This window comes from Podarcis pityusensis, assembly GCF_964106645.2.
Source record: "Podarcis pityusensis genome assembly, chromosome: 5".
Taxonomy (NCBI): domain Eukaryota; kingdom Metazoa; phylum Chordata; class Lepidosauria; order Squamata; family Lacertidae; genus Podarcis; species Podarcis pityusensis.
Window position 1 is genome coordinate 23,860,964 of NC_138032.1, and position 12,863 is coordinate 23,873,826.

The 12,863-nt window shown below is 43.7% G+C and overlaps 1 protein-coding gene across 4 annotated transcripts in view; it reads left to right on the forward strand.

The window, feature by feature from the left end:
• ERICH6 (glutamate rich 6) overlaps nucleotides 1-12,863 on the forward strand; it is a 30,430-nt gene that overhangs the window by 9,057 nt on the left and 8,510 nt on the right. For 2 of the 4 annotated variants that reach the window (XM_081007972.1, XM_081007974.1), the window contains 9 exons: nucleotides 747-819; nucleotides 1,507-1,613; nucleotides 2,028-2,060; nucleotides 4,720-4,778; nucleotides 4,973-5,089; nucleotides 9,711-9,809; nucleotides 9,898-10,055; nucleotides 10,680-10,774; nucleotides 11,924-12,087. In XM_081007972.1, coding sequence (XP_080864098.1) covers nucleotides 747-819; nucleotides 1,507-1,613; nucleotides 2,028-2,060; nucleotides 4,720-4,778; nucleotides 4,973-5,089; nucleotides 9,711-9,809; nucleotides 9,898-10,055; nucleotides 10,680-10,774; nucleotides 11,924-12,087 — 905 coding nt within the window. The remainder of the gene's footprint in view (nucleotides 1-746; nucleotides 820-1,506; nucleotides 1,614-2,027; nucleotides 2,061-4,719; nucleotides 4,779-4,972; nucleotides 5,090-9,710; nucleotides 9,810-9,897; nucleotides 10,056-10,679; nucleotides 10,775-11,923; nucleotides 12,088-12,863) is intronic. The other 2 variants (XM_081007973.1, XM_081007975.1) reach the window with 1 other exon arrangement.

Below are 12,863 nucleotides of genomic sequence, written 5' to 3' on the forward strand. Positions count from 1 at the left end.
AGACAGGCCATTGGTCCACCTAGTTCAGAATTGTCTGCACTGATTGGCTCTCCAGTATTTCAAGCAGCAGACCTTCTGAACCTGGATTGAACCTGGGAACTTCTTACTGTAAGCTGCAGCAATGTTTTCCGGGGGGACGGGGACCTTTTTATGAGGGGACAGCTTAAGCGAGAGAGAGGAAATGTGGAGCCAAACACTCTTATAGTTTAAGTGCTTGAACAAGAAGAGGGAAATTAAAAATATATATTATACCAATAGCGCTTTCAAGCACTTCATGTGCATCATCTAGTCGTAATCATTGCAACAGCCCTGCAAGGTAAGGTGATTCTTATCTCCCGTTATTGAAATTTGAGGAACTGAGGCTGAGAGACAGTGGGTTGCCTAAGGTCACCTCATGAATTCATGCACTCCTGCCAATGTGTTTGCACCACCTTGCGTCTTCCAGTAAGCAACAGTGACCCACCTTGGTGGCTCTGCCTCACCTGACAAGCGACTTCTGCTTGTCTCTGCATTCCTTGCCAAATCAATGTCACCCTCAAGTGTCTGCCCCACTCCCTGTCCTGCAAAGGAACTAGAGATCTGGCTCTGAGGGAGATATCTGGGGGTGTAGGCGTTCTGGGGTCATCAGAGTGGCCCCAAGACTGAGATGTCCCATTCATGAAGGACAGATAATCTTGATGGTCTGTAGCTCATACGCAATGGAGATTTGGTCAACCGTACGCATACCTAGTTCGGCTTGTACTCAGCAGGATCCAAGGGCCACCCTGCAATACTGGGAGGAATCAGAAGAGAGAGCTCTGCTGGGTACCACTTAAGGAGGTGAGCAATTGATGTGTGTTGCTTTTCCATGTTTCTGTTGAGTTTGATCATGTCGCTGTTGAGTAACAACAGCCAAAACCCCGAGCAGTGTGCTTTTCTTCCAGATGAACGTGAAGATGACAAGAAGAAATCGTACTTCCTCCTTTTATTCTTCAGCATTAAATTAAAGTTTGGTTTAAAATTTAGGTATAAGAGGGTGTGAATTGCAGAGGTGCCATGAAACAAGGACTGAAGGGCAGGGCAGTCTTCTGTATTTTAAGCCAAATCGTCTTCACAATATTAGGCTCAAGGCTGAAATTCCTTTTGTTGTGGTTTTGCTTTGGGGGTAGAGCTGTTTCCCCTTTTTTTCGTGACTGTTTCCTTAAGGTTGCTTATATGCATTTGCTCTCTTTTCCAGGGCTAGCATAACAACAAATGGATGGATTTTGTAGTCAGTTCAAAGATTAGGGTAATAATATGTTTGAACAGGTGGCATCATGAGTGGGATTCTTATAATGGGTCTAAACCACAGTTCCCTATATTGGCCACTGGCCCATTCCTTCTGCCATTTTGCTTTTCCACTGCTTAGAAGTTGCGAGTGACAAAGATAACTCTTGTGCCTCAAAGACAACAAAGGAGCTTGGAGTTTGCTTTGAGACATTAATTATTCAGCTTGCTTACACGTCTTATGTTGTGTCTACTGAAAAGGGAGGCATTGGATGCAGTTGCTGTTGATCAATCCGGAAAACTTTTGGGAAGATCAGTCTCAATGCAGACAGATAAGAGCTGGCTTTATGACCGCTACAAGAAAAGGCGTAAGTAACAGGCTGCTTGTGCTATCTATCTATCTATCTATCTATCTATCTATCTATCTGTCTCTCACACATGTACACAGACACACACAGAATAGCAGCGAAAAAATCTCCACTGTAATCTCCATGCATAGAATTAACAATTTAGCTACATAAGAAACTGCCCCAAGCCTGATCTGATTATTTGCCTGTGTAAACATAGGTTGTCCACTCTGACTGGCAGTGCCTCTCCAGGGTCTCAGAAGGGGTCTTCCCCTCATCTCCTTTAAATCAGAGATGTTAGGGATTTAAAGCAGAGCCTTTTACTTGCAAAACATGTGATTATTCTGCTGCAATGTGTTATAGGTTGGGTTGCGTTTGGCAAAGGCTGTTCTATAGTTAGGCCAGATGTTATGTTCTTTTTTGTTTGCTTTGCAGATCCAAAGGAAGACAAGCTTCGTCCTGAGAATGGTAAATTGGTCCTCAGCACATCAATTTCTCCTTCATTTTGAGCCCTGCCTTGTTTTGTTTTTTTAGTCTTGTGTGACTCCATGGAGGGGATTGGGTGTGAAATCTAGGCGGTATAACCCCAGCTCAGCCATAAACTCGAGAGAATGTGGGAACCTTGCTATTCCTCAGTGTTAAATCATGGTCTGTAAAATGGGAATGTTAACAACCTGCTTTACATTGCAAGGCGATGATCGATGAAATGTGTATTGTGACACACTGAAGGTGGAGGCAGACTTGTGTGCAATCCTACGGTTGCCTATGGCGAACAGGTTTTGCAGGCTTTTTATTGCTTCGAAAGCTTGCAAAACTGATCCGAAGAGTGGTGGCGGGTCAAAAAAGGAAAGAAAGAAAAATTTACATCACAGGAAATGATGCTACTCTCACTGTCTGTCTCCAGCCTCAGACTGGATTTATGTCAGCACTTCTTGTTCTGTTTCTTCAGCATCTCGTTGTTCCAAGATATTATTCGGTTGCTTTTTTTTTTTGTGTGAATTTGTGCTTTTCCCTTGTGAATATCAGCACACAAATACTTGCAGCAGCTACTCTGGCCTGCGCTCTGAGGCATCTGTTTCCAAGTTTCCCATTTTAAATGGCAAGCTGTAGCCTTGACAGGTAGACAACCCCATCCGATGGTTTAAACTGGCAAGCGCTTCTTCTTTTAACCTCTGGCAATGCTCCATTGCTGCTTATTTGCTGGGTAGAATCCAGATGCGGCTCCTCAAGGAGCACATTCCCCACCCTGCCCAATTTTTCACAGTTTACTATTCCACTCTTCCTTCAGTAATGGAACCACATGGGCAGGCGCTGGCTGTTCCTTTGAGCCTCCCTCCCTCCCCTCTCGCCACGTTGTGGCTTTTATTCTATTCTGACCACTATATTTTTAATGCTGTGAGGCTGAGTGCTCCCCCACTGCACTCCTAAGGCACGGGCATTCTGCCTAAAAACAAATTCAGGCTTGTCTTTGGGCAGCCCACCGTAAGCAGACAAAAGCAATAACGGCATGGCAGCAGGCCGGTCTAGATAACGCATGCAAATCCATGGAAGTAACTAAGGCAAGGCTTTTTGGGGGGGAGCTCAAAAAGCACCTGAACGCGTGCAAAGAGGCCTACAGCAGGCTTGATAGCACAGTATGTCTCCTTGAAAGTAAGAGCCACTGAGCTTTTGGGAATATCTGTTGATAACCAGTCTTAAGACAGTTCTTTGCCAGCTTGAGGCAAAACAGGATGTGCCATTTTGGCCTGACTCTGTTGCCATTCCCACCACCACCACTTACCTGCTCCTGGTCCCACCTTGCCACATCCACCGCTGGGGGAGAAGTGACACAACCATTGGCACCAATTTGGGGCAAAATCATGTCAATTTTATTTATTTTTTCCCCATTTTTTTAATTGATTTTCCAAATTTAAAACAAACACACAAAAAGAAAAGACATTACATTATTAGAAATAGAAACAAACAAACAAACAAACAAACAAACAAACAAACATATAAACACCTAATTGTTAAAGGCCCAATTTAATTTACATTGTTAAGTGAATTCCTCAAATCTCTCCTAACTGAATTTCAATAAATTTCATTGTAACGGTTTTCCAATATCTACTTTTCGATAAAATTTGCTTATTTAAATTTATATCTTCCTTCCTTTTCATAACATTTTCAGTTCATAATGTTATAGAATTCAACATATTTTAATCCTAGGCCAATTTAGTACTTTCAAGTGATTCTACTTATGTGATATTCGAATATCTAGCTAAATAATCCTTAAATTTCTTCCACTCTTCTTGATGTTCCTCTTCTTTCTGATTGCGGATTCTTCCGGTCAGGTCAGCCAGCTCCAAAAAGTCCAACATCTTCATCTGCCATTCTTCCACTGTTGGTATTTCTAAAATCATGCCAATTTTAAGTGACGCCTTGCAGGCTCTGCAAGATCTGGCATGATTTCAGGCAAGAATTCACCCAAAATGGAGGCGCTCTTGCCCAAAATCGGTGCTGCTGGCAGAGGCAGTGGTGCAAGCGGGACACCCATGGGCCTGAAGCAGCATCTTCACCTTGCCTAATGACTGGACTGGCTTTGCTTGCCAGTGTACATTCACCGACATGTGGAACTGGAGGACCAGTCTTCTAAGGACACTTCCAAGAGAGATAGTTGATGGTCTAGTGACATCATGCACAAACACAATGGAACACAATGGAACATGTGCAGTGTCTCTGGGAAAGGGGTATTCCCCCCCCCCCCAGAACATCTTGAGCTGAACAGCTGGCTCTGCCATCAGTCCATGTCCACTGGGCATATGGATGGGCACAAGCTGCGGCACCCTGCTCTTTGTGTACTGGGAAGGATTTGCACATGGCAGAGGTAGCCAACATGGTGTCCTCCAGATGCTTTGAACTGCAACTCCCATCATCCCTCACCATTGGCCACACTGGCTCGGTATGATGGGAGCTGTAGTCTGAAACATGTTCAAGGTATCACAATTGGGTGCCACAGTTGGCTGTTGCTGGCCTATTACTACTTCAGCATCCCCAGTCCTAAATAAGCCATGTGGCTGTGTCCTTTGATTCAGACCTTAAAAGCAAGAACGGACCAATTTCCTAACCCATTCTCCTTGTGTATGTTTAGATATCTACGCCGTCTGGTATGAGGACCTCAGCTGCTTAGACATTTTGTGTGACACGGAGGTATTTGTCACTCGTGGTCTCTGCACATTTTGGTCAAAGTATCCTCCCAACTCAACGTCCCCACCTCCATCCCTTTCCCTTTCAGCCAAATCAAGGCTGATGCCATTCATCTTTGGGAACATTCTGGGCAACGGGGTTCGAGATTTGAAATGGAATTAATCTCTTGTATTGTATTGTTTTCTTTTTCTTTTAAGTTTCAAGAAGACTTCTTAAAGCTGTTTCAGGAATCTCTACGCACCCTGTCCAGCGTTGGTCCGCCAACAATACTAGCCTTTAGGCCAGAATCAGCAAGAGAAGACATTAATTTTGAGGTGGTGTCTCTATCCATTCTGTGGTTTGTGCATGTAGTATAACCAGGGAGATGCGTGTGTAAAATAACACACAGGGAAATGTGTGGTGCATTGCACACTTTTGTGCAAACCTACAGTGTAGTGCTTTTGAAGTGTCACCACTTATGAATGCATGTCTTTGTGTGACTGAATGTCCCATTTCCTCTAAACACACACACACACACACACACTTCTCTCTGATGTACTAACTTTCTGTATGCATATTTCAACATGTAACCCCAAACCCCTGCCACCAGCACCTGCATCTCAGAAGGGGCTATACCACATACTTTTAAAAACATACTGATTTGCTTAGGTAAGTAGCCTAAGAAGAACGCCACATAAAGACAAAATAAAATGGTAAGGAGCATTCAGAAGTGGAAGAGTTGAAACTATTTGGTTTCTAGAGGCAGGTGTACTCCAGAAACATATGCGGGGAAGCCTCGTCCTGTGTCTAGATTGCCGTTTGTCATGCTTTCCAGGAAACAGATGGCTCTAAGATCCTTAAAGAAATTGGATCATTTACAGTTACCTGTAATCCCTTGAGAAAGGGAAAGGGAAACAAGACTCTCCAAGCCATCCTTGATGTTAATCAAGATTAACAAGTCTGGATTTGGGAGAGGAGACCAGGAAAGGAACAACATGTGATATAGTTCAGTGGTCTTGGTGTGTTACTGTTTGACACCACCTGTTCCAGTAAAAAATGAGAGCTGCAGGCAAGTTGAAGAGGTGTATGGGTCTTTTTTTAGAAATGTGCAAGAATTTGAGGAAGCAAGCTTTGTTGAACTGATAGTGGAAATTAGATTATTGGATTAGGAAAAGGCACCCGTTCTTTAAACCTTATGTTACTTTCCCTCTCTCCATTCAGCATTTTGCTAGCCAAATTTTACATAAGTCATTTTAAAATTTATTTTTAAAAGAGCAGCCACATGAATTGCCTGAACACTGTAGTAAATTCTGATGAAAATCCATTGCAGAAACATCGCCATTTTCAATTTACAGGGTGTAGGATGGGTAGGGAGAATAATAGTATTATTGCAAAAGCCAAAAACCATCAGGGTTGAATGACCTCCTTGCATCACCTCTTTTAAGGTGATCGATTGAGAATTCATTTAAGAAAAGCAATATTCTGAAATCCAATGATTTGAGATTTTCCCCAGGAGCAGGGAAATTATAATCATTTAGTGTTTTCATTACTTACTTTGTTGGAGAGATGAATTAGTCATAATTATCTATAAGAAAGCAGCAGCTACGTTATTCCTATATGCAGAATTGACTGGTTCTGGCACTTTGTTTGCATAAAGTTTGTTCCACGGGTTCTTATTAAAAGGGCACAGTGCCTTATTGTCTAATGATGTACACAAGTTGCTGGTATGTACCAAATTTTGAAGTAATACTGATGGAACCTGCCAAGTTCCAGTTCTGCTTAATTTAGGCACACAAAGTTCTGCCTGACTTCAGTCAGGAGATGAATCTCACAACCTTGATATTGTATACAGGAATCTCAACTCTCTTTTTGCATTTTGCAGAGTGAGATGTTGCATGTTATGGACATTTAGGAGGCAGTCCTGTGAAAGTTAAATACTTATAAATCTCACTGATTTCCGTGAGAGTGAGCTAAGCACAGATTTCAACTCTCCCTTCAAAGTAATGGGACTTTTAGGAGTTATTAATGGTCATGCTGAGCTGCTCGCTAAAATAATATCCGACAGCTAAATGCAAAAAATGTAGCCTCTGGGTTGTAGCCAAAATATGTATTTGCAATATTTTATTTAAATGCCTTAAAAGGAAGCGTCGTGGGAATAACAGGAAGGGGCATTCTTTTAAAGCCATCAGAGTTTGTCAGCTGTAGCCTGAGAATTTGCATGTTCAGCATGCATCCTGTTTCTGCATTTGAACTTGAGGGTGGCTGTGGTCAAAATGATTTGCTCTCCACTGTCAAAAAAAAATATGAATATACTGCAGGGCCAAGGGAAGATATTCCCACCTGCTCTGCAGTCTTTTCACAGCACCTGAATGAGACTTGCAGACAGCAGTCTGAGAACCTCTGTATTATGGGGATAGAGATCTGAGAAAAAGCTGGGAAGTAGGGATTATTTGCTTAGCATGATAACTAGGCCATATCCTTCTTCGACAAACTGGCACCCTCCAGATTTTCTGGACTACAACGCCCATCAACCCTATCTTTTTAAATAGGGTACGTTTCCAGTACGTTTCCGAGCACAATTCATAGTGTTGGTGCTGACGTTTAAAGCCCTAAATGGCCTCAGTCCTGTATACCTGAAGGAGCGTCTCCACCCCCATCGTTCAGCCCAGACACTGAGATCCAGCGCCGAGGGCCTTCTGGCGGTTCCCTCATTGCGCGAAGTGAGGTTACAGGGAATCAGACACAGGGGCTTCTTGGTAGTGGCACCCTCCCTGTGGAACGCCCTCCCTTCAGATGTGAAGGAAATAAGTAGCTATCCTATCTTTAAAAGACATCTGAAGGCAGCCCTGTTCAGGGAAGTTTTTAATATTTAACGCTGTATTGTTTTTAATACTTGATTGGGAGCCGCCCAGAGTGGCTGGGGAAACTCAGCCGGATGGGCAGGGTATAAATAATAAATTATTATTATTATTATTAAATAAACTTTCTCATAATGCTTTTTTTCACTTCAGAAACTTTTCACGATTCTGGGGACAAGCAACCAAAACAGGAGAGGACTGCACCCCAGTTCCCACCCTTGCCTAGCCCTGCAAGCCTTTCCTTCGAATGAGCAGCCTCCTTTGTTCAGTAGATGCAGCCCTCAGTGCTGGTCACTGCATGTTATGAGTAAATGCAATGCAGTAATTTTAATTTTCGATTTGGATGCATGGCCTCTATTTTATTAGGGATGGCATTCCCGACAACTTTAACATTGCCCCCTGCTGCTCATTCACTGTAGCGCTGCATTGAATTATTTCTGCTGCTGTTTATTCTTTCCCTGGAGCTTTGGAAAGCCAAGGAGCTGCTTGTTTTCTTATGCCATTTACAGAAGGAGGCTTAAAATAAGCCTGTTCAGATTGCTTGCTGTGGCCTTTTAGCATGCCTTTGGGGAGAATTTATGCCCAGGTAATACAAAAAAAACCATGCAGTCCTTAACACAGGAACCTCCCCTCCATTTTCCTCATCTACTTAGTTTTGGACGAAAGTGAATGCTGTCAGGTGACTTGGAGGGCTTCAGTTTCACTTATTTACACTCAGAGAGGTTGAAAAAATACTTAATTCTGACCAAGAGCAGAGTCTTGCACATTGTTGTTGCTGTTATTCCATTTTCAGTACATGCTTGCACCTTTAAAACACATTTGAAGCACATCCTTTCCCTCAAAAAATTCTAGGCACTGTAGTTACCGGGAATTGGAACACTGGGAGGGAATAAGCTACACGTATTTATTTTGCTTTAACTTTTGTGTTAAGAAGATACAGGGGTAGGATTTGTGTTTTACCAGATGCACTGCGATTTGTGCATCTGAGGCTTGACTATGACAAAATCATAAGTTTGTAATGACCAGCACCAGCATACCTCACATGCCTCAAAGTTGGCAAAATGGCTAAAAACAGTTGCAAAAGAATCTGTTGCAAATGTAAACATAACATGTCGTGAGCTGGATCCAGAGCGGGTGCACCAACTCCTAGGAGTAGGGTGAATTCAGCCCCCTCAAAATCAGCTGGCACAGGGCTGGGCTCTGCGCTTGGCCTCCTCCCGATGATGCGATGTTGCATGTGCATTGCGTGTATGATGTCACACTTGTGCAACACATGCTGGGCCCATGACATCGCATGTGAACGCTGTGCACCAGGAACCACCTCCCCCCCAATATTGGGTGCAAAATGGCAACTCTGATCCAGAATTACTCTCAGCAGAGTTCTGCTTGCTCTGGAGGAAGGAGATAGGATTGTTGATTGTTCCTCCCCGGCCCCTTGCTGCTTGTGACCCTCAACCCTTTGGAGCAGCTTGCGAGGTAGCACAGGGGGCTGCACAGGGGAAGAGAAATTGGCTAAAACAGCTCCCCCATCCCTTCTCCAGTGGAGAAGTTTTTAATGTTTGATGTTTTATCGTGTTTTTAATATTCTGTTGGGAGCCGCCCAGAGTGGCTGGGGAAACCCAGCCAGGTGGGCGGGGTATAAATAAATTATTATTATTATTATTATTATTATTATTATTACTATTACTATTGCCTCCACAGGGTCTCGGTGCCTTACATGAATGGAAAGAGCCTTTTTGTCCATGGAATGACCATGGATCAGACGCAATAAAACAGACAACAGGAATGAAATAGCTGCAAAATAAGATTACAAGAATGGGAGCATTTCTCCATTAAGCAAATCTAAAATGGTGACATTTGGGGTGACATCCCCCTCCAATAAAAAACCATTGGAAAGGGCTTGGAGACATTTCAGCTGCCTTTACCATAGGCTAGAGCACTTTCCAGCTTTCTTTATTAACATAGGCTAGATCCCTTTTCAGCCTAGCTACTTTTCAGTCCTAAAAAAGATTTAAAAATTACAAGCCTAATATTGAACTTTCCCGCAAGGTGATTGTCATCACTAATGTCTTCAAAATGTTCCGTTTCCTCTCTGCAGTTGGAAAAACACTATGGAGAACTCTGTGAGTTCTGTGGCAGCCCACTGAGAAATTATCCGTCATTTGAAAGTCTAGAACAAATAGCAGAATATGGAAACGTAAGTAATGGGGAAATCATCCTAATGGCATCGCTACAAAGTCAAGGGCGACGTGGCCGCGAGATAACTGTAGGATCTTGCCTTCCAGCTTTTCTGTTGCCAGCAATGCAGAGATCTTCACGAGTTCATTGTCAATGAAAAAAAGCGCTATGCGAAGGAAGGAGTTCAGCTGATTGATATCACCACTAAGCAGGTCGAAGGAACTGCGGAAGAGAGGAAAAAAGCCAGAGAAAGAGCTCGCCAAAGGTATTGCCAGTCGGTTGGTGTACATGCTATTTTCAGGAACAATTTTGGTATCATTTGGAGCAAGCATTTCTGAAGTGTTTTGCAAGGAAGAGCAGGGTAATGATTACAGTGGTACCTTGGTTCTCGAACGGCTTGGCTCCCAAACAAATTGGCTCCCGAGCACTGCAAACCCGGAAGTAAGTGTTCCAGTTTGCGAACATTTTTCAGAAGCCGAATGTCCAACATGGCTTCCGTGGCTTCCGACTGAGTGCAGGAAGCAGCCAATCAGAAGCCGCACCTTGGTTTTCGAACGGCTTCGGGAGTCGAACGGACTCTCGGAACAGATTAAGTTTGAGAACCAAGGTACCACTTTATATTGAGTTTTGAGCTTTCCTGCTACTTCAGGAGGTCTGGCCCTGATTCATAGGCTTTAGCTAATTGTTACACACAAACATGTGCAGTCAAACTTTCTGTTATAGAAAAAGACATCACTGAGCAAGGCCAGGGTGATCTGCAGCAGAGGAGCATCTCTTCGGTTTCAGTGGCTGAAAGATCAGCTAGTCACCTTGCCAGCCCTCCAAGAGCATCTGGAATTCAACGTTTAAGAAATTGGGGGTTCATGCCACATACGTTTTGATTTTGCAGGTTGAAGGAGAAACAAATGGCCCAACAGGCTGTCCACCTCCCAAGAGAGAAAGCAGAGAGAGAAAAGGACGTCTCTCCAACTCATGTCTTTGACTGTGAGTTCTAATTTTTCTGCAAGTTATCATGGACAGTACTCATTAGTGGGTGAAACCATGAGAATGGCTCTTACATAGCAGAGATTGAAAATGGCACATATTCACTCTTACACTAGAATCTTGCCCTGTCCCCAGCCAGATGATGGCACTTGTAGTTCAACAACATCTGGACGGTCAGAGTTACCCATCCCTGGATTAAATGGTCTCTTGGGTCAGATCTAGCATGTTCCTACTACTACTACTACTACTACTAATAATAATAATAATAATAATTTATTTATACCACGCCCATCTGGCTGGGTTTCCCCAGCCACTCTGGGAAGCTTCCAACAAAATACTAAAATACAATAACCTATTAAACATTAAAAGCTTCCCTAAACAGGGCTGCCTTCAGATGTCTTCTAAAAGTTTGGTAGTTATTTTTCTCTTTGACACCTGGTGGGAGGGCGTTCCACAGGGCGGGTGCCACTACCGAGAAGGCCCTCTGCCTGGTTCCCTGTAACTTGGCTTCTTGCAGCGAGGGAACCGCCAGAAGGCCCTTGGCACTGGACCTCAGTGTCCAGGCAGAACGATGGAGGTGGAGACGCTCCTTCAGGTATACTGGACTGAGGCAGTTTAGGGCTTTAAAGGTCAGCACCAACACTATGAATTGTGCTCGGAAATGTACTGGGAGCCAGTGTAGGTCTTTCAAGACCAATGTTATATGGTCTCGGTGGCCACTCCCAGTCACCAGTCCAGCTGCCGCATTCTGGATTAGTTGTAGTTTCCGGGTCACCAACACACCTAGATAAGAGATGTGCATTGTATTTTTTTTTAACTCTCTGTTTTATTGTTTCAGGTTAGTAAACAGGTTCATTTAAGACTCTTAATATAAACATATGTTGTAATTTTTACCTTAGCTGCTAATCCAATTTGTGTTGCTGCTGTGTTTTGCTATAATTTCTTTATTCGTTTTTAACTCCATTATAGTGGTTTTTAATTTCATATTGGGAGCCGCGCTAATAATTTGTATTGAAAAGCAAGCTATTAAAAACCCAAATGAAACAAAATAAATCTGAACTAAATTGAAATTGGTTTTTGTTCTACTTAGTTCAAGTTTATTGAATAACCTTTATTGAACAACATTCTGTGCTGCTTCATGTTCCCTAGATACTCGGCAACTCAGCACCATTTCCTACTGCCTGTCCCAATATAGACCTTCTATAACGGGCTGGACAAAGATGCCTCTCCAGGGAATTAAATTCCGAAGTCCCACGAGCCAAGACGCTAGCTACAGCATCTCTAGCTGTGATTTCACTATTGCAGGTGGAAAGGTAAGCACCTGGATTTTCCTGCACTGGAACCCCATTAATGGACCTGCTTCTTCTTCCAGGATAAAAACATTCATAGGACAGAGCATTCTGCATTTGACTATGGCAACAGCTGCACCACACATTTTAAGCACCATAATACCACTTTTTTTAGGGACGCGGGTGGCACTAGGGACGCGGATGGCACTGTGGGTTAAACCACTGAGCCTAGGACTTGCAGATCAGAAGGTCAGCGGTTCGAATCCCTGCGACGGGGTGAGCTCCCGTTGCTCAGTCCCTGCTCCTGCCAACCTAGCAGTTTGAAAGGATGTCAAAGTGCAAGTAGATAAATAGCTACCGCTCCAGTGGGAAGGTAAACGGCGTTTCCGTGCACTGCTCTGGTTCGCCAGAAGCGGCTTAGTCATCCTGGCCACATGACCTGGAAGCTGTACACCAGCTCCTGCGGCCAATAAAGCAAGATGAGCTCCGCAACCCCAGAGTCGGTCCCGACTGGACCTAATGGTCAGGGGTCCCTTTACCTTTACCTTTAATACCACTTTAACAGTCATGGCTCCCCACCCCCACATCCTGGAGACTGTCATTTGTTAAAGATGATGAGAGTTCTTAGAAGACCCCTGTTTCCCTCCCAGAACGACAATTCCCAAAGTGATTTAACCACCAGTCCCTCTTCCTATGGAGTTCTGGGATTTGTAGTTCTATCAGGGATGCTGGAGCAGCAGACTTCCTGCACTGGCAGAGGGCTGGGTTTGAAGCCACTTTCCAACTCTAGGGTTCCACCT